This window comes from Caloenas nicobarica, chromosome 1, assembly GCF_036013445.1.
Source record: "Caloenas nicobarica isolate bCalNic1 chromosome 1, bCalNic1.hap1, whole genome shotgun sequence".
NCBI lineage: Eukaryota > Metazoa > Chordata > Aves > Columbiformes > Columbidae > Caloenas > Caloenas nicobarica.
In genome coordinates, this window is record NC_088245.1 from 47,391,951 (window position 1) to 47,413,451 (window position 21,501).

The 21,501-nt window shown below is 39.1% G+C and overlaps 1 protein-coding gene across 4 annotated transcripts in view; it reads right to left on the reverse strand.

The window, feature by feature from the left end:
• Positions 1-21,501, reverse strand: part of VEZT (vezatin, adherens junctions transmembrane protein) — a 68,608-nt gene that overhangs the window by 39,722 nt on the left and 7,385 nt on the right. For all 4 annotated transcript variants that reach the window (XM_065627956.1, XM_065627963.1, XM_065627980.1 and 1 more), the window contains exons 2-5: positions 13,685-13,819; positions 5,819-5,908; positions 2,545-2,720; positions 74-349 (exon numbers count right to left, since the gene is read on the reverse strand). In XM_065627956.1, the coding sequence (XP_065484028.1) occupies positions 74-349; positions 2,545-2,720; positions 5,819-5,908; positions 13,685-13,819 (677 nt within the window). The remainder of the gene's footprint in view (positions 1-73; positions 350-2,544; positions 2,721-5,818; positions 5,909-13,684; positions 13,820-21,501) is intronic.

Genomic DNA, 21,501 nt, shown 5'->3' on the forward strand with positions numbered 1-21,501 from the left:
GTAACAAGACAATTTTAGAAGATGGCTGGCTTGAATGGATCTGTATATTAAACAAAGTGAAATACAGACTCACAGGGTAAATCCTCTGGAAATTACTTCAGTCTCTTGAATGAGTCGTAGAGCTTTCCTCACAAGATTAGTAAAAGCTCGGCTGTTCGCCACTGTTTCTTCCAGCTGGATGCAGTATTTTCGCAGGGACATTTGCAGCTTGGCTGTCCTCCATGTGCCCCACACTCGAAAGACAACATAGACAAGCAGAACTGGTCCCCACAGCGGCCACGATGAATCCTTCCACCATGAAGGAAGCATAAGCAGCGCACTTACAAACGCAAGCAACAGCGAGACGTCCCTGCAAACGGAGAAAGTACCGTCAGCCGCAAATTCCTGAGGTCAAACAAGTGGGAAAATCATGAAGCTTTCAGTCACATTTGAGATTACGACACCTTATTACAGGGTTTTTATGTAGGTCCTGAAGGCGGCTATAAACACCAAAAACTCCTAGTAGCAGATTTAGATGTATATATACATGATATTGCTTGGTCAGTATACTCTAAGGAAACATTTATCCAGTTTGTTAACGGCCCGAGTAAAAGAATAATATACCACTTTGAAAGGTCAGTTTCTCTTGCACGTATGAGTTTAAAAAAAAAAGAAAAAAAAATAGAAAAAGAAAAAAACCCTGGCTACTCAGCATTATAAGCCAAGGTGGGTAGGAACTGGAATATCTGTACTTCCAGGTTCAAGAGTACAGTAGGGAAGGGCACGTTTATTTTGGTAACAGAACCCTCGAGTAGTACCAGCTTTATTTTTTCCAGATTCTGACTCATTTAACTTGGACAGCAACGCACCACTAGTTTTTAACACATATTTGTAAAAATGGCTTGAATAATAATTTTGAATAATTTGGCAGTTTTTGAAAACCCTTAAAGAACAGAGTTACTAGTATCTCAGTTCAGTTATTTCTCAAAGACATTTCAAAAACTTCATAAAGCTGTTATTTTCGCCTAGAAAAATTCAACAAAAACAGTTATAGCTGCTAGAAAATACACTGTTTCATATGTAGCATGACGGTCTTCACAGAGTTGGATAGGATATGGGCTTCAAGATGCAAAACAGCTTTAATTTTTCAGAATCTTTTAAATGACAAATATTCACTTTCTTCACCCCTTAAAGCTGCGCATCCTGTGTTTAGTTTTGGAACTATTCACAAGGAATGCCTTCCCATTTCTAAAATAAGACATGATCTCTGGGTTTCTATTTTCTGGACAGTTTTGTAGTCATATTTCAACAAGCTTTGCAAGTGTTAACTCTTCAGGGATACTGACAGGTTTCAGTAAATGTCAAGGGTTAAAATATTACACATATGTAACTAACTTTGAAAAGGACAGACACACAGTCTATAACTCCCTTGGTACACAAAAAAAAAAAAATCAAAAATCCCCCCCACAAAAAATCAATTGCAACAATGAAAGACTGGAAGGGATTTAAGAGCTCACTTTGTCCATTTTCAGTTTCTGGTTAATCCAGATCATCAGAAATAGACAAGAAAAAAATGGAGACTCTACAACCCACCCAGATAGCTATTCTATCTCATAAGTATCTTTAGAGTTCAAAAGATTTTCCCCAAGTCCAATCTGAATCATTGGCAAATTAATTGTATTATTTTTCCTCATATCCTTCCCTTTTCTGAACAGAACAAACAACAACTGATAACCACCTTCTAATAACTACCTTCTACACCTTGTAACACTGTTCCATCCCACCTCGATTTCGACAAAACAGTCCTAACACACACTAAAGTTTCTGCAAGATTACATTTTCTATAATTCATTATTCTTGTTGTTCTTCTCTGGACTGTCTCTAAATTACCTACGCCTCTCCAATTGTGGCATCCCAAACCAGATGCTGTAGTTTTAACACGAGGCTTAGGGAAACAGGCAGAAAAGTAAAACCCCTGTATCCTGCATATAACATGGACTCCAGGCTGAGATTTCCCATTTTTTGATAATTTGATGCTCAGACGCTGCTGCAGCCAGCTCCTTCAGTATTCTGGGCTGAATTTCACCAGCCTCTGAATGCATCATATGTAAATATTCTTTAGTCTGTACCTATGGTATTCTACATCTGTGAAAATTAATTGCCTTCCCCTACTATCAACATACTTTATGAAGACCACAGCACAGAAAACACTTTCCAATTCAGTTTACACAATCACGTGTCATTTATCAAAATCACTACTGTATAGCTTTTGAAATTCATTAATTAATCGACCATGTTAGTTCTTCCTTATAGCATGGATTAGAGTTTGTAAATATCCATTTAAGTTCATGTAGCTATCTCAGATTAAAACTCATTCTTTCAATAAAATGCCCAAGGAAAAAAACCACGCTTATCTATAAATTTGAGGACTAGTGGACTGAAGACTCAAAAAGACCTGAGAAAAAAAATGGTGACTTTATTGCTGCATTTTATACAAAGAACACACAACATTTTTTTTTGTTTGTTTCTCAGTGAATACAGTGGTAGATATTCTCTGTACAATACCAAATATTAGGAGTTGCTAGGGAGCGTAGCGTTGGAAGTTGTCCATTTTCCTGTTGCTTACACTGCCCTGCAGACAGGATACTGGGGTCAAGGAACTCAATCAGTTCCACATCCTCCTGCAGCAGAACTTCCTGTTGCAGGATGGTACGGAGCGTGTCAAATCGAAATCCAACATCCTTACCACAAACGGGCGAGAGCAAAAACAGGCATTAGTAAAGAATATGCAAATTCTTAAAATTAAGTTAGCAGAACAAGGAAAACACCCAGACACTCTACACTTTACTGACAACAATCTCTTCCCAAAGACTACAGGAATATTTCAGATATATCACAAGTAGCTACTTCGTTTTTATTAAACGTGCTTAACTTCAAAAACTCACATACTACCTAACAGTGCAGACTTGCAGGATTCATCACACTGACTTTGAGACATAACCTAGATAGTAACAATACCTGGAAACAAGCCACAGATTATGCCAATATATATTTGGAATCAAAAGAATCAGAGAGGTACTGTATCTGTTAGAAGATCATTAATAAAAGGGCAAACACTTTTTTAATGTCATGACATAATTTATGTCATCCATAAACAAAAATTAGAAAGAGAGATATTACAAATTAGTTAACAAATGTCACCTGTGGACACTTAATCACAGCAGGGTCAATGCACTGGACTCAAGCCGCCTGCCAAGTCCTCTCCTGCAGGATTCTGTGCCTTTCCCAAGGGAACTTGATCCAAACATTAAACAGCATGGGGCTCTGAAGACCTCACACTTGCTGAACTCCAAGAAAACTGCAGGGAGTTACTTACTTGTGGATTTGATGCCATGATAAGCATTTGCTTTTTTTGTTCCCTACAGCTATAGTTCTTCAAGACAAATACACAGATCTTGAAGACAAATATATCCATCAGAGAAGCCCCCTGAAATTTTAATTTGCATACTGCACCAAACTATAATTACAAAACACTTCAAGTTACAAATGCCATAACAAACCCCAAAGGATAATATTCCTGTAAAACCCCCTAACAGAAGCTGTTAACAGAAGTATGACAACTCGCAGTACTAAATCTGTTTAGTTCTGTTATTGACAGAATGAGATTCTTTATGAAACCGCAAGATAGCTAGTCAAAAGTTTAATTCCATACATTGATGTCACTTGAGATAACTTGAATTCTACTTTTAATGGAAAACATTTGTTTCAGGAGTGTGCAAGAGGAAACTCTGCCCTCCTCTGATGCATCCTGTGTCATTTCAGTACTCTACTGCAGCAAGCAGCAGAAGAAACATGTTTTCCATGTTCTTCACTTGTGTCTCCATCTCAAGAAAGTAAGGCTAAAAAAAGCTGTTAAGATAATACTTTTGATTCATAGGGGAAGATGGAGGAAGAAAAAAGTCAACCAAAGATCAGTATTGAGAGGTTTCAGAGGGAATTTCATCCTCTTGAGATAAAGCAGAAGACATAGCAATTGGACTTGGCAGAACTCTGAAAAATGGAAACCCCTAACTTCTCATGTTGCTCAACATTTTTAAGCTATGTTTGAAGACATCATCCCTATACCATAGTAGAAAAAAAAAATCAAAATTCTAACTTTTAGATTCTGACTAGTGTGACATTTGCAAACCAGACTAGGAACCTGAAGCAGCTAGTTGCACCTGTTAGAGAGCAGTGCAGGGGAAAGGGACCTGGGGGTCCTGGTGGACAGCAGGATGACCATGAGCCAGCACTGTGCCCTTGTGGCCAGGAAGGCCAATGGCATCCTGGGGTGTATTAGAAGGGGAGTGGTTAGTAGGTTGAGAGAGGTTCTCCTTCCCCTCTACTCTGCCCTGGTGAGACCTCATCTGGAATATTGTGTCCAGTTCTGGGCCCCTGAGTTCAGGAAGGACAGGGAACTGCTGGAGAGAGTCCAGCGCAGGGCCACGAAGATGATGAAGGGAGTGGAGCATCTCCCTTATGAGGAAAGGCTGAGGGAGCTGGGGCTCTTGAGCTTGGAAAAGAGGAGACTGAGGGGTGACCTCATTCATGTTTATAAATATGTAAAGGGCGAGTGTCACGAGGATGGAGCCAGGCTCTTCTCGGTGACAACCAATGACAGGACAAGGGGCAATGGATACAAACTGTAACACAAGAGGTTCCACTTAAATTTGAGAAGAAACTTCTTCTCAGTGAGGGTGACAGAGCACTGGAACAGGCTGCCCAGGGAGGTTGTGGAGTCTCCTTCTCTGGAGACATTCAAAACCCGCCTGGACGCCTTCCTGTGTAGCCTCATCTGGGTGTTCCTGCTCCAGCAGGGGGATTGGACTAGATGATCTTTTGAGGTCCCTTCCAATCCCTTAACATTCTGTGATTCTGTGAAATTAAAGTAGATCTCAGACAAGCCCGGGCTAGAGACCGAACTGGCTAGGAAGTGGTGCTGCAGAGAAGAGGTGTAAAGGCAGAATAAAACTATTTTTAACTATCTGGGGTAGAACTATCACCCTTCAGGTCTACCCCACGCAGTCTGACTTGGGTCCTAAAAGTTCCTGTAGGATCCAGGAGCAGGAGAATACAACTTCTGGTGAGGCAGATGGACACACAGCCTGCTTCTGAATTGCTGAGATGAGAAAATATAGGTATTATATGTTATGTAGCCAGACCACTATAGAGATGTCATCTGCCCTTAATGTGTATAACACTATGCTGAAGCATCATAACAGAGGTGCCTCAGTTTGCTTCGCTGTTGTCAAATGCAGCAGCACTGTGGAGAGCAGAGACAAACAGGCCAGGCTGGCTCCATGGGTCGTACAGCTGCACCACGGGGGTGGTGGTGCTACACCTGGGCTAACAAGCTCAAACAGAGGGTGAAGCAGCACTCAGATGAAGCTCTGGAGCTTCTGTCTTGAGCGGTGTCTGCAGGCACGAGGCTGCAACAAGTGGACTTCCTCAGTCGGCATCTCCACACTGCCTCCCACCGAAGCGGGTAGCTGCACTGTAGGTTAACTCCTTCCAGCTTTTATGAATTTATTTAACTTCTCACACATCTTATTGTAATCTCTCTTTCACATTTTGAACATCTTCAACCTGGCCACTGATATCGTTCCTGTTCTTGTGTGCCAAATTTATCTGGCACGGTAACTCTGAAAATCAGAATCAATATTATCTGAAGAATAAGTAAAACTCTTAGAGCCAAAACCAACAATACAGACCAAAGATAGTGCTCAGATGATGAGGTACAGGGAAGAAGACGACTTGTGGATTAGGAAAGGAAATGGAAAAAAAAGAAGTGATCACTTACCAGTCGGTGAAGTATGTCATCATTTTTCTTATACTGTGGAAAAGGAAGCCAGCTTCTAAAGAACTCAACTAGTTTTGACAGGATGCTTTGCTGAAGGGAACAGAAATTACTCCAATTAAAAATAACCCTAAGCCAAAACCAAATAAATAGCAACAGACAATTCCTTTATTTCTGCATTTGCTTTTTGTGTTAACTCAGACCCAAGTACCTGTAAGGAAGTTTCGCTTACTGTGTCTGGCCTGACTTCAGAGAATGCTAAGGGAACATCTGCTTCCCGTCAGTTTGCCTGTACACAAGAGTGTGAAATAAAGCTTTCAGTAACCCCACCTATTCAGAGCATAATGGATTGTTATGTTGGACTGTTAAAAATAACTACAGCTAGAATTAGTTTGATCTCAAGTTGACAGCTACTGCATCGATAGGAAGGACTTTCTCCTTGAGGATAAAACCAAGCAGTGAAGTTAAATGGCTGACAGGGGCTGAAGAAAAATAAAAGACCAGGAGAGAAACAACCTCTCCTTGGCAGATCACTGCAGCTTGAGGACAAGGCTCTGGAGGAGCTGTGAAAAGAGATGGGGCATCCTAGAATCATAGAATAGTTTGGGTTGGAAGGGACCTCCAAAGGTCACCTAGTCCAACCCCCTGCAATGAGCAGGGACATCTTCAACCAGATCAGGTCGCTCAGAGCCCTGTCCAGCCTGGCCTGGGATGTCTCCAGGGATGGGGCATCTACCACCTCTCTGGGCAACCCGGGCCAGTGTTTCACCGCTCTCGTTGTAAAAAATTTCTTCCTCATGTCCAGCCTGAATTTCCTCTCTTTTAGTTTGAAACCATCACCCCTTGTCCTTTCACAACATGCCCTGCTAAAAAGTCTGTCCCCATCTTTCTCACAGGCCACTATTAAGTACTGAAGGGCTGCAATAAGGTCTCTGTGGAGCCTTCTCTTCTCCAGGCTGAACGACCCCAACTCTCTCAGCCTGTCCTCACAGGGAAGAGCAACTATAAGAAGAAGAACTGTTCCAGAAACTCCCTGTCCCAACCAGCATGTGCTATCAGGTACTTCCTTTCCATGCTGCTTCCCATGCAACCTAAATCCACACTTTCATCTGAGCTACAAACGTAATTTTGAACGCCACTGATTAGAGGGACTCACTCTCCATTATCACACATTTTGCTCATGTATCTTCCTAAAATATGATGTATGAAAGATTATAATTTAATAGATGTGTGATTTTGGAGCCATTCAATGAAAAAAAGAGGTTTTGACACACACTGTGTATCTACTTTCCTCAGACTGAGCTGACAGGAAGTATTTCTCAAAATATTTACTTATATATAATTCATTAATTCTAAGGCCTTACTGCTTAATTTTCAGACTGCTGACATGTAATACTATCAAACTAAATGTATGCCAAAAAAAATTAATTGTGGAGTACTTACTGTTTCAAAATTAAAAAAAAAAAAGAAAAAAAAGAAAAAAGACAAACACAAAACCCCCAAGCAGATTATAATAGCTTAATGTATAAAGAATGTCTGCATTCAATCACCTTCTTCCATTTGTCTCATGTTTTTTCTGTTCATCTGGTTGCTTGGTTTGGTTGTTTTTTGTTTTGGGGTTGGTTTGTTTGTTTGTTTTTTCCCCAAGTAAAAAGGTGGGAAACAGAATAGTAAAACCAAGCAACAGGAGCTGGAGCTTTGCAGTTTGCCCTGTGATGAGCCAGACAGGCCTCTGAAAGCAGCGAGACAAGTTTGAAGCAGCAAACCAGGGCAGAAAGGCTTTGAGTCATGTCAGAAATTGTCACCCTAAAGTCTTTATGCTTCACAGAACAATTTTTGAAATAACTTTAGTGTCTAGTTAGGTAACCTAACTCAAATGTTTCTTTACATATGCCACATCTTTCTGTGTACAGTTAGAATTGCAGACCTATGCCAAAAGGAAGAGTTTTTAGGTCGGTGGAGAGACAAACCAATAATAGGAGTTTCATAATGATAACTCTTCCCGATACACAGACATCATCGTTGCTTATTAGGAGGAGCTATCCCAGCAATCCACACTTCTGAGACCACGGAATAAATCCAAGTGATCGTATTTTGATGTTGCTCAAGGGCACCGATGTAAGTTGGAAGAGGAGAAGAGTGTCACAAACTACAGCACTAGATTATCCTCCAAGTTTCTTGTAAAGTGGTGCAAAATAGTACAAAATTTTCTGATTACAATTTGTAGAAAATCGAGATTAACTAAACAAAAGCCCTTGCTCAGCATTTGAGTTGCAGACAGCTACTTCATTCAAAAGTACCTTTCCCAGTATTTTGAAAGCAAAGGACAGAAAGAGTTGTCTATTTACTATTTAAAATTATGCCTCTTGGAGCCTACCATTTTCAAATGCTTAGCCTTCTTAAGTCCTTGAATTTTTATCGTGAACATTTAAATCTTCACCAAGGATAATTTTTACTGCTGCCAGCTGACTAAACTAGACTGTGGAATTACTGAAACAGAACAAAACATATAGTGTGATACATAAGCAATCTTTTGGTTTATTTTCCATGTTTTAGTTTAAAAATAAAAATCTGAGCTTGCACAAACGCTCAACAGGCATGTCAGTGCTTGAAAACACAAAACAAGACAACCCACTGTCTTGGGCTGTGACGCAGAAGAGCACAGTAACACATCAAATTATTCAGATCCATGGAATAGTATCTTACAGCTTGCACTCCCATTGGGAGTGTTACTGACAAGTAAAACAACTTTCATCAACAGACAAGTCAGGTCATGTTGCCAACACTTCTGGAGTATTCTTCTTACAACTTTAGAACACGGCTCAGTGAAACTCTCTGTAAACTGAATAACAAAGATGCATAACTCCTAACATTTAAAAAAATAGCATAGGACATGCACATTTTAGGTACGTTCATTTGAATCTAAAATCAAATTCTAAGGACTATTTATCTTCTGTACAGGACGAACCTGAAATGGCAAACTAGCAAGTATCTAAAATATCATCATTCACATTAGCACCTTTCAATTCTGTGCACTTCAGAAAGAACGTAATGCTACATATTAAATACCTTCCAGCTACTCAGAGCTAGCATTAGGTGGGTGGGAGCCCTAGATAAAGGCAAAGGACTGGTCCCTCTGCCTTTCAACACCAGGTTACTTGCACAGGCCCAACACAATCCTCAGTAGCTGCCTCCAGTACCAGCCTTGTTCTAGTGACAAAATATTATCACATCTGAGATGGGATAAGGTGTGACACTATAATCAGTTTTTAAACACTCAGATCTGCATGGCAGTCTAGGAAAATGAGTGAGAAAGGAAAAATGTAAATGGGAAGAAAAGCACTCCTTAAAGATCAAGCCGAATTACCCAAATAGGATTTAATTCCAGAAAACAGGTCTAGGAGCTCTTGCGAACAGTGCTTTTGAGTGTCAAGTGATCATGAGACCAGAACTTTAGCTGTAACTTTCTCCAGAGATTGGTACAGCCAGGAACACCACACCTATAATTACCGTGCTAAATCACATCTCTACACTCCCTCAGATGGGCACTTGGCATTTCATCAGCCCTCAGAACACAACCTTGAAGCACCTTTACAGCTTTTCGGCTCAGTGTTCATTAAGACCATGCTCCAGTTTAAAAAAAACCTACCAAAACCACACACCCTCAAAACTATTCAAAACGTGCTTCAAATTTAGCTGATGCCTCTGCGATTCATGAGGCCTGAACCATGTGCTCTGCTTGGCGGGACAGCAAGACACAGCAGTGACGTTTGTACCAGTCACTAAAAACCTCTTTTTTTTTTTTTTTTTTTCCCAGATTTGCTTTTTCAGTCCCTGAACATCCCAAACTAGATCTTTGCCTTGCCTAAACCTTGCTACATGTCACCAGATTGTATCTGGCTCCTACTTGACTGAATACAAGAGTAAACATCCTCAACTCAAAGCAATACTGCAGCTTTTCTACTTTTATTTTAACAAAATGTTTAAGGCATTTGTAAACTTGCTTTTCAGAACAGAAGGAAAATGATACACACCTATTAGGCATCAATCGGCATGGAACATCATCTACTCCCTGTGATGATATTTTGCATTACGCTAAGCCTAAACTATGATCATTTTATATTAGGACTGTGGGTAGGTACATATTCAGAACTCAGAAACCATTTGTTTTTCAGACATTTTATAATTTCAGTAGACTAGGCCAGTGAGAGAAGGGAAGTGATAATAGTCTCCTGTAAAAATAAGGAAATGATTGGACGGGAATATAAATGATTTGCCTGTATGTCATACAAAAGTTGCAACAAAGCCTCAGATCCAGTCTACTTCTTTAAATGTGTGGCCAGCTGCCTCTCCCTCATTCTCCTTCCTTTTGAGACACCTTGTGAAAATGGAACACAGAAATTGAATGACAAAAACAGACTTTCTGACATCAGATTACAAAAGAAAAGTATTAATGTTCCCAAACTGGTATCAGAACAGCAGCAGGAAGAACCTATTACATTTTATCACTAGAAACTACACACAGGTTTCTTCCTTATTTCCACCATGTATCCTTGTCTAGACAGAGATGAGACAATGTGAATGTCATCCCAGTATTTGTCAGAAAGGGACGGTGCATTTTCACACACCCACTCCCTTCATGTTGCAAGGCAAACCATGATGAATTACGGCTACATCTGACACAATGCTGGAGGACTTGCTCCCAACACAATAAAAGTAAGCGTAAAATGCTTGAGGTGCAGAGAGAGGGAAAAATAGAATAATTGAGGCTTTTGAAAGCAGTGTATCTTAATGCTTTTGAGGTTCTTAACCCCATAGCACTTTTGTATTAAATTTGGTGGAAATTATGTACAACACAGCATCACACTGCTTTACTGACACTCATAAAAGTAATTATGCAAAACAAAGTATTGCAGCTAACAAGCGATAGTCTATGCATTACTTCACAGTAATGAACAGATAATCAGCCAATGAAATATGTCACTGTAATTTTCAATTAACAGTGGTTTAATTAAAGTCTTCCTGCACTAAACCAGAACAGGTACCTTCAATTCAAATGTACCACAAAACTGCCAACAGCTTTAAAGGGAAGATATATTTTCAGGTGGTTTCTTGAGGATTATGGTGAGTGCCAGCTGACAATTCTGAAAAGCAAGGGTAGTGGACCTAATATTTCCATGAATACTTTTAAAGGTAGTTGAAATTAAAATACAAAATATTACGAGTTAATCCCGGAATTAAATTCAGCTTTGCCTTGCGACCAGTGATAGAAGCAATCATTATTACAAATGCAATGGCTAGCCACAGCAACAGTAACTAGAAATCAATTTATTCATTAAATTTAAAATAATCCTGCATTAGAGAAACCAGTCAAACCATGGCGACACTGCAAGCATCGCTTCTCCTCCCCCCTGTAGTTAATCTCTTTCAAGGGCTCACAAATCCTCCACACGTGAGACTGGAGTTCTATATGAAGCTCCTTCGTAATTTTTTTCTACAGGATTGCTGAACTCTTTGAAAAGCTGTAAACACTACAAGAAAACATCTGAACAGCACTAAACTTAGGGATTCTTATTATAGGATGACTATTTTTTACAGGCTCTGTCTAATCCATGTGCTGGGCACGCAGTGGTACTTACTGGTCAACTCAATGGATATGAACCCTGTATCTTATCTACATGGTCACCTTTGATCAGAAAGTGAGGCAGGAGAGAAGTGAGACATGGCACACTTCCATAAGTTTATAAGCCTCAGAAACTGGGGATTGAGCCTGTGAAGCAAAGAGCACAGTGTACCTGCCCAACAGGTAAACATCAACTATCCATGAAGAAAGACTCCAAGAGGACTGAATACCAAAGCAAAATGTTTTACGTTTTATTATCCCATCTTTTCAAACAGACTAATGAGAGTGTGAGGAAGTTTATATAGTCTATACAGAAAGTGGTTGAAATTAATATCACTATACAAAAATATGACCCTACCAACACTTCTTTGAATACTGCCAGATGAATAAGCTTCACACTGCAACTTCTAAGCTTTGGCTTCAAAGATTGTGCATGTCAGTCCTTGAGAGTATACCATACTACTGTAAACATTACTGTGCTGGTTTGACTGAAAATGAGTTAATTTTCTTCATGCAGTTAGAAACCTTTCTTTTTCATAGCTAGCACGCTCACTATTTGGACTTAGTTTGAGAACAAGAGATAACACCCCTGCACAGAGCTAATGTTTTCATTTGCTCTGGGTCTGAGAGCCAAGGATGTTCTGAGCGCTCTGCCCACAGGTGTGAGACAGCGAGGAAGGGGGGCATGGATGGGGCAGAGCCTGACTGACATCCAGATTGAACAATAAAAGTATTCCATCCCATTAGCGTAATGCTAATTATTTAAGGAGAGTTGGGACCTTCCAGTTGGCTCTTCCGCTATCTCACTTCTCTCTCCGCTCTTTTTTGTTGGAGCTGGGGGAGTTTTTGGTGTGGGACGTTTAGTCTGGCTTTTGCCATTTTGCAGAGGCCTCTGAGCTTTTCTGCTTTTTTCCTCTTTTTTCGCTGTTGGGGACCGGGTGCTCCTTCCTGGGACCGGCTGCTCAGTGTGGATGGAGTTTATGAGGAATTGCCTTGAGTATCTTTTGTTTCTCTTATATATATATATATATTTACTAGTAGTATATTAGTATTTAGTTATTTTATTAAGCTGTGTTTATCTCAACCCAAGTTTCTCCCTTCCCTTTTGATTCTCTCTCCTACTGGGGGAGGAAGTGAGAGAGCGGCTATCATGGTTGTATTGCTAGCTCAGGTTAAACCACGACATAACCCATGAATGCTTGGTTTGGGTTCTTACCGCTGAGGTGCTGCTCACATCAGCCTGCAGTGGCCAGGACAGAGAAATCTGGACAGAGGCCTCTTTTTCCTCTTGGCTTAGCACATAGCTGGAGTATGTCCACTGAAAACTGAGCTCTCCATTGTGGAAGTGAAAGAGATGGGCAGAAAATGACTGCTGTTTGCACGCTCCACCTAGGTGCTAAGGAGAAGACAGACTGCCTACTGAATTTTCAATATATCTGTTGCAAAGAGATTCCTACATTTGCTGCCTTAGAAGAGGAATTTCCTCACCCACACTATAGCTCCTCATCTGAGTCACATGGCCCATACACTACCAATAAAAGTAAAATACCATTTATTTTTAATGAGGAAAACAAAAAATGTGTATGTCATAATAGATATTAAATGGCCAAATTCTCAATCGTAATACCAAAATGTATTTTAAAAATCCACAAGACTTTACTTAAAACAACAGAGAAATAAGAAGTCTGAGCTAATCAGTTGATGATCCCTGTCAGCTGTTACTGTTAGAAAATTGGCATAACCTAAGCACAGTTTTACTATCTTGTTCAGATTGGTTACTGTATTTATACTTCCCAGAAATCCCCTTTCTTTACATGTTTTGTCACAGAGTAAGTGATATTTAGTAACTGAATGCCCGAGAAGGGCTGGGAACTATAAATATTCTGTTCCAGAAAATTACAGGTTTTGTTCCCAGAATGTAACGCTAAGCTAACATAATAATAGCCAGTAAATAAGATAATTTACAACACTCAAAAAATTCACTATCAAAGCCTCTTGCTTCTCTAGCTTATATAAGGACAAAGAAACACTTCAAGCTATGCTGGCAAACCATGCATTTCCAAACACATTTGCAGACAAGATATGACAACTGGTTTGGGTTTTTCATTTGTTTTCTTTCTTTTTTTTTTTTTTTTGGTTTAAATACAGTAAGAGATTTATCTTTATCCCTTCTGATTTTCCCTACTTTTGAAGTAATGCGGTTCTATTTTGAGAAGATAAATACTCAGGAACAGGAGAGCGCTCACTTTCTGGGCAGCGTGCACAGTCCGCTCTTTCTGGCTTTCCGCCACTGCACATTGCTCTGCCTTCTGCGACACGGATGAACATACTTCAAAATCTGTGTGTCCCAAATCCTGCAGATATTGGTAGAGTGGGGAATTCTGAAAGAGAGTTAAAAAAGAAAAATGAGGAAAAAAAACCCCAAACAATGTTAAAAATCATTCCCTGTTTCCCACAAAACAGAACTGTGAATAAAGCCGCCACATAACCAGCAATGAAGGGACTGGAAGCAGCCCTGCAGAGAAGGACTTGGGTATAGCAGTAGATGAAAAATCGGACATGACCCAGCAATGTACGCTTGCAGTCCAGAAAGCCAATTGTACCCTGGACTGTATAAAAAGAAGTGTGACCAGCAGGTCAAGGGAGGTGATTCTCGCCCTCTACTCTTCTCTCATGAGACCCCACCTGCAGTACTGTATTGAGGTCCAGGGCCACCAACATAAGAAGGACTTGGACTTCTTGGAGTGAAACCAGAGACCACAAAGATGATCAGAGGGCTGGAGCACCTCTCCTGTAAAGACAGGCTGGGAGAGTTGGGGTTGTTCAGGCTGGAGAAGAGAAGGCTCTGGGAAGACCTTATGGCAGCCTTCTAGTACCTAAAGGGGACCTACAAGAAAGCAGGAGAGGGACTTTTTACAAGGGATTGTAGTGATAGGACAAGGGATAATGGCTTTAAACTGAAAGAGGGTAGATTTAGATGAGACATAAGGAAGAAATTCTTCACCATGAGGGTGGGGAGACACTGGAACAGGCTGCCCAGAGAAGCTGTGGATGCCCCATCCCTGGGACTGTTCAAGGCCAGGCTGGATGGGGCTCTGAGCAACCTGATCTAGTTGAAGATGTCCCTGCCCACGGCAGGGGAGTTGGACTAGATGACCTTCAAAGGTCCCATCCAACCCAAACCATTCTATGATTCTATGCAACAGGAAAAAACCCCAACAGTTAGTAGCAATGAAGTCAAATTTTTCCTTTAATTATCTCCCTTAAGTTTTATCCTGACCATAATGAAAGGGGCTGGAAGAGAGTCAGCATACAAAACTATGTGATAAGAAATCAGCATGCAACCAATCAACTTTTCCCATAGCAATATTTTTTCTAGGTTACCTGATAGGGTTCTTTAGATTATAACTGACATGTTTTCAATAAATAAACTATGTATTTGGCAACATCTTTTAAAATATTATTGTGTGACTCTGGAACACTTAATGACACTGTTTTCCTAAAGTTTATAAAAATTGCATAGATTATACTTTGAACTGCTTCTACTGAAACAAACTTTAAAACCAGAGCATGTTTCAAACTTCAGTAAACTAAGCCTCAGTATAACCTGATTAGGTGCCTACGGAGGGTTTTACAGAAATGGAAAACAAATTAGAAAAAGGCTTCTGCTCTCTTCAGGGATGGTACTAGCACTTCTGGCAAAAGGGTATCACAGTTATTTAAAAAAACAAACAAACAAACCCACAAACTTTTTAAGCTGCTGGCTACTAATTTACAAAAAGTCCTTAATTAAACTCTTTAGAGGAAGTATGGAATTCTGACTGCCAGAGCATGGGTTTTTATGTGTTTATATATTTATTGATACAGACTTGTGAAATTTCTTGTTGTCATCTGCCTCAGATATTTAGACTTACTTAACTCTTATTCTTCTGTTTGCATGCACATATATGGCAGTATCTAGGATAGATTTGATGTAAAGGATATTTATGCTAACTACAGTTCTACTCAGGACATGTAAAGAGACTTTGTTTTTCAAGAAAAATCTCTCAGAAATCAGTCTTAAATAGCCTAGTTGGTTAGGGATTCATTCTGACCTCTGAAAAATTTTATCGACATCCCACACTAGTATGCGAACACTAGCAAACTGCATAGGAAGAACACAAACCATTTTAAGAACTAGAACATATTATCAATGAGGTAACAAAAGTACTGTAATAAAAAGTAAGAACTTTACAGTAAATAATGTGCAGTTGTGGAGGTCTGCAGAAACAAAAGAACATCTACTACAAATTGTTACACGAACTATTATTAAATTGCTGATGGCCCATCCACTATGGTCATGTACCAACATGGCCCAATCTCAAATGATGGCTTGCTGTACAATAAAACTTTGACGCAATCATTCATACTAGCTGAACAAACTAACTTGTTGCCTCTAGGGATTTTTTTAAACCCCATCACCAAAGTGCTATTTTGATCACTCTTACCTATTTAAAGCATGCAAATTCATACTTTTGCATGCTCAGCTTGAGTTACTCACAACAGATTCAGTGTCCAGTCACTACCTGAAACTCAAATATTTGTACCAGCTCACAGGTACAGACAATTCCCCTCACCTACAATGACGGTGATTGTGCAAAGCGCCGGGATAGGTTATAGTGATTCATTTCCTTGTGGGAATTTTTCCAGTGTGACAACTCAATCCTGTCATTTTTCCGAGTACCCTTCCTCCATGGTTGAGTATTTTTTCAAATACGTCTAAGTCTAATTCAACAATGTGCTGTTCTGGACTGGCTGGAAAGAAGGTATGTTTCTCTCTAAGTAGAACATGCCACTTTACCAGAATTATTTAATTAAAATGGAAAAGAAAACATAAATAAGAGAAGAATTCTAGTCTATTAACACACTGCTAAATTTGCTTAATAACTTCAGAACAAAACTCAGAAAATGAATGGATACGCATAACCTTGTTGTCTTAAAATGCTTTTCACCCAGAGCCAGGGTGGGCACTGCCAGCACATCTGGAACACGAGAGGCTGCAGGGCAGCAGGCAGGTTTCAGTCAGAACGAGCCAGAATTTTCCCCACTTAGACCAGGACACATAGATAAACTAGTGGGTGAACAGAGAACTTTTTATTCAAAATCATACTTTGATGCTCGCTGCAGGCAGGACTCCAAAGAAGTTGTATCTCTTGACAGATCTGTCCATCATCTTGACCATACTTGTCCAGCATCTTGATCATCATCTTGATCATCCTTGTCACAAGCAAGGCCAGCCATCGTTTGACACATGACCGCTCTTGTATTTTATTGGTGCTCACCTCCATACAGACAGCTGGCAAAATAATGCAAATATACCAAGGAGTTTTTCCACTAGTATCTTGGTGCTTTGGGTTCCATGATGAGATAATTTTCTAAAAGCTGATCAAGAAAATTGGTCTAATGCTCTTTAGACTGGTTGCATTTCCTCACAAAAATGGATGACCGAAGGTAGAGAGAAACACAGAGAACCTGTCCACTGAAGACAGAGAGAAGTAGCTAAAATCCTGAATGCCACATTTAGTAAGCGAAATACTACACAGATGTAAAAATGCCCAGTTCTTCCCTCTTACTGGGTATTTGACAACATCAAAATCTTCCATATAACTCTAATTAGCACATTTTCTACTCTACATAAATAGTAAAAAATACACTATCTCTTCTAATGTTAATGAAACTTTAGCCCCTGACTAGGATAAATAATTTTATTACTTCTCGTAATAAAGGTAGAATACAGGCACCCTACTAGGTTTCACATAGATGCCTTCTGATTAACTATTCAAAGGCTTTTACAAGATCTCATTATGGGTAGATTTGCAATTTTTTAATCATTTTATCATTATTATTATTATTATTATTATTACTACTACTGCTCGGAATTGGAAATCAGTTTTCTGATTATTGAGTTAGCAAATGATAATGGATTACCACTTAACTTGAACATTTGTCACATATTCCTTCAAGTAGGTAAGGGTTCTCTTCTTTCAGTTTCTCAGAAAGTACTAAGGCTACGATAATCCTCCTTTAACACTTTTCTCTGGCTCCACATGCTTTCTCTTCCCCATTCTTTTCTAAAAGATTATTAGCGACCTGAAGTGCACATTGGAAAACCTCATTTTTTATTAACTTAAATGACCAAGAACTATGCTGTAACTAAAATCCCTTATGCTATAAGTAAAACCACCATTGTCTCCTTTTCTAAATCCATTAGCAGCATGTAAGATGTGGGTAAAGAAAGCACTGAATAAAAAGTGGGTTGAGGCCCTTGTGAAATTAGATTGTTAAGAACCTTAATGAACCGATCATAAAATTCTTCCAGTAACAGTGAGGTCTCTTGTGTAGCACACTCAGCTTCATGTCTTGTTCAGAAAATTTGAAGATTATGCTCCTCTTCTATTAGAAATATCACTGATGACATACGTACATTAGCCCATGCTAAGATAAAACCACACACTATTTATGTGTTATATTTAATGTCCTAGATACTGCCCAACTTTAAATGATGCTGACAAGCCCACCATTTGCAAAGCTGTGTGGTCTGTGTAACTCACTGAGCATGTCTCCAACAGTCTGTAGCAAATTCCTCCCATGACATGTGTAAGTAATGGCTAGAAAATCCAGTAAAGGATTTTTTTTAAAGTTGAAGGGTAGATTTTATGTATGTGAACATTCACACAAAAGTTCCAGTATTATTAAAGAATCAGAAAATTATTAATTATGCAACTATAGAATTGCAATATACCATTAAAATATTCTATATACCGCTTGTTTCAATACAAGAGACAGAAGTATTATACTTAATGCTTACAAAGCATTTTTCACCCTCACAAAGCTTTAAAAACAAAAATTAAATCTCATAACGTGTCCGATTTCCTACAAATTATAGCTCTGAATTTCTAGCTTGCACCCTTACCCAAGCCTCTCACTCCTAACTGCCTTCTTTCCCATAAAACAGATCATATTCTTGCATGTGCACTTCTAACTGTGACGAAAGTTCCTTGGTTTCAATTCATGCTGTCATTCATCAACACTGCCAGGCTCAGCTGTTTTCACCTGCAAATGCCATGATAGTATAAAAAAAAAAAATCATCTTCTTGGTTGGGGAAAATAGGAGGCATCTGTCTTTTTTCCTCCTAATTTTCTTTGCTCAAAATTCATGCATTCCTTTTTTCAACAGTCCAACATTAAAATAAAAGTAAATGAAAAAGCAACTGATTTTACAAAGTTTGTAAAAACATGTAAAAACTTTCTGCAATTAAAAAGTATACATAATTTAGACTTGAGAGAAAGCTTTTATGTTAGAATGTCAGGTAAGGGCACAGCAAGGTTGTTTCAGCGGACAGCATGAAATGGAAATTTAAAATATAAAATCTCATCTTATCAATACAGCATTGTATTATTCTGGAGGAGTCTATTTCCATGTATTTTTTTAATATTTTCAGACACTCTGAACTTAGATAATAACTATAATAGTTAGTACTACTCATGTTTGACAAGTTCATTTATTTATCTCTAGTTGTCTCTGGTAGAATGACATGGTAATGAATAATTTACGAAGTAGAGAAGAAAAAAATTAATAATTCAGCTTATTGTTATGTTACCACCATACTGCCAGTTACTGATGGGAAATACTATCTAAAGCAAGTGAGGATACCAAGACAGGTTTCAGCAATATGCTGTCTATTTTTCTGAAGTTTCTTCTAAGTTTCTTCTTTTTCTAAGTCACTTTCTGAGACCACCTAGACACAAGAGACAGGCCATGGAATTTACAGCCAGGACATTTTTTTATTATACTACTTGTCCAAAATGTGTGCTGGAAACAGAAAACAGCTCCAGGACAGCCAGAAGACAAAATGCCATTATTCGTTGGTGCACTTCTTATAGATTAGACATGGAAAAACTTATTAAGAAGTGAAGCAAGGTAGTCTGAAACAGTCCGTGTTCTAAGTAGGAATATACTTTCTGAAAATTTTAAGAATTACGGTTTTCTGGGGACTCAGAAGAGACTGACAACAAAAAAAAATTATCTTTCTATGACTTTTCTAATTCACTAGTCAGGCATACTGCAAAGCCATTCAATTGTAACCAGACATTTATATTATGGAATAGGTTTATATAAGTTCCTGTTTCCAGAATCAAGAAAGAAAATTCTTTCCTCCTCATTCATAACCACTTGATCATATTTATTTTAGATCCATACTAATAAAAATTATTTCACTCCAATATATATATTTAATTATAACTCTCCTTTTCTCATTGTTGAAAATGGTTGAGTTTCATTCTAGACTCAAGAAATATTACGCAGTTTAAGAACAGTCCACTAAATTAGTTTTGTTTTTTAACCCCTTCCCAATGCTTATTTTAAAGCCACTTGCCATACAGCACTGACTTGGTTAGGAAAAAAAATAAATCACTTAAACTGAAGACCAAGTATTATGTTTGCAACTCTAAGCCTACAGTAAAAATAAATACAAAAAAATCAAAACCAAGCTAAACACTAAAAGCTAATCAAGCATATATAAGCTTGTGTATTGCTACATGATGGAAAGGTTGTTACAGTGAAGAATTTTCTAGCCTCAGAAAAGAGCTTATTTTGATAGATATCTACTCAAATACTTACACCTATTGCAGCCTTCAAGCACAGATATTGCACTTAAATACATGAGGCATTCTGTGCATATTCTGAGAAAAATCTTTACAATCACAAATTGGATTAAGACACTATTAGCTTTCACGGTCTTGTTACAATAGCAGCTGAAAATCAAAGCCGCACCCAAATTATTTTTGCTGATACATCATGAAGTAAATGACTCAGGATTTCTCCATTATAGACAGGGGCTTTCCACACCCGATGTTCTTTACTACGATAAAATTTACTGCCTAGGTAAAGCCCTGCTCTGGTTTCCAACTATAGCTAAAGGAGCAAATTAACTTTACAAATAATATTTAATGACATTGCACAAAATCAGAGGTTTAACGATCTCTTCTTAAACATGGATATGTTTTTCCAAAGCTGACGTTTCCAATATGCCAAGAAACCTGTGGGAGCTTAAACTACCTCCAAAATAACTACAAGTTATGAATTAACAGTTAAAGAAAAAAAAAAGAGATGAAACATTTCTACCAGTGACAGCAAAGGCTAAGATACGCTGAACAGGTGGTTAAACTCAGGACAAAATAAACAGTATTGAAATCTCTCCCCCCTCTCTCAAAACACAGCTTGGAAGAAGTTGAGCTAACACTCACAGACAGCGCGATCTTTGTCTCCTGGAAGAGAGCATTCCATTTTTCTCTTCGGTACTGCTCCCATGCACCTGACAGAATCTCACCCGCCTCCCCGTTTCTTGCTGCCTGTCCCTCCAGGGTGACCCGAGCCGAGGATGAGAAGCAGCCGTCAGTGTAACTGCACCTGTGCCCCTGCACAGTCGCATTTTCCTGACGGCATCAGCGGATGCAGCTTGAAACTTCCCAGGGCCGTGTGATTTCTCCTGACTAATGTGGCTTTCTAACCAGGGGGGAGGGAGATGAGGATGACAGATTGCTAAAGGCTTTTAAAAAGATGCTGCTTGGAAGAATTATTGTGCATCGATCTCATACGCAGCCATTAATAAGACTTTCCAAGCAACAGTATTTAAAAGCCTTGGTGATATTCCCCTGGCTGGTAACCACCTCCTCCTGTGCTCCGACTGACAGAGAGCCAGGCGCTGACAGGGCTAATCTTAGACAATGACTTCAAGGCAGCAAAAGAGTAATTTAAATTTCCTATTCTGCATTCACTGCCACAGGAGCACAGACCTTGGCTTCTCCAGAACTACTGTACCACCTGATTTAGAAGCAGGCTCTGAAAACTACTTTGAAGCCAATCATCTATTACTGTTCCCGGATATTTTCTGATACACAATATGTATCTAATTCTGCATGTACTCACGTGTCGCGAAGAGTTAGGAAAGTTTTATAGCCTCTGTGTAGTTCTGTATCACTGGACCTGTGACAGGAGAAAGCTCTTTCCTTTGCATTTTCAGCA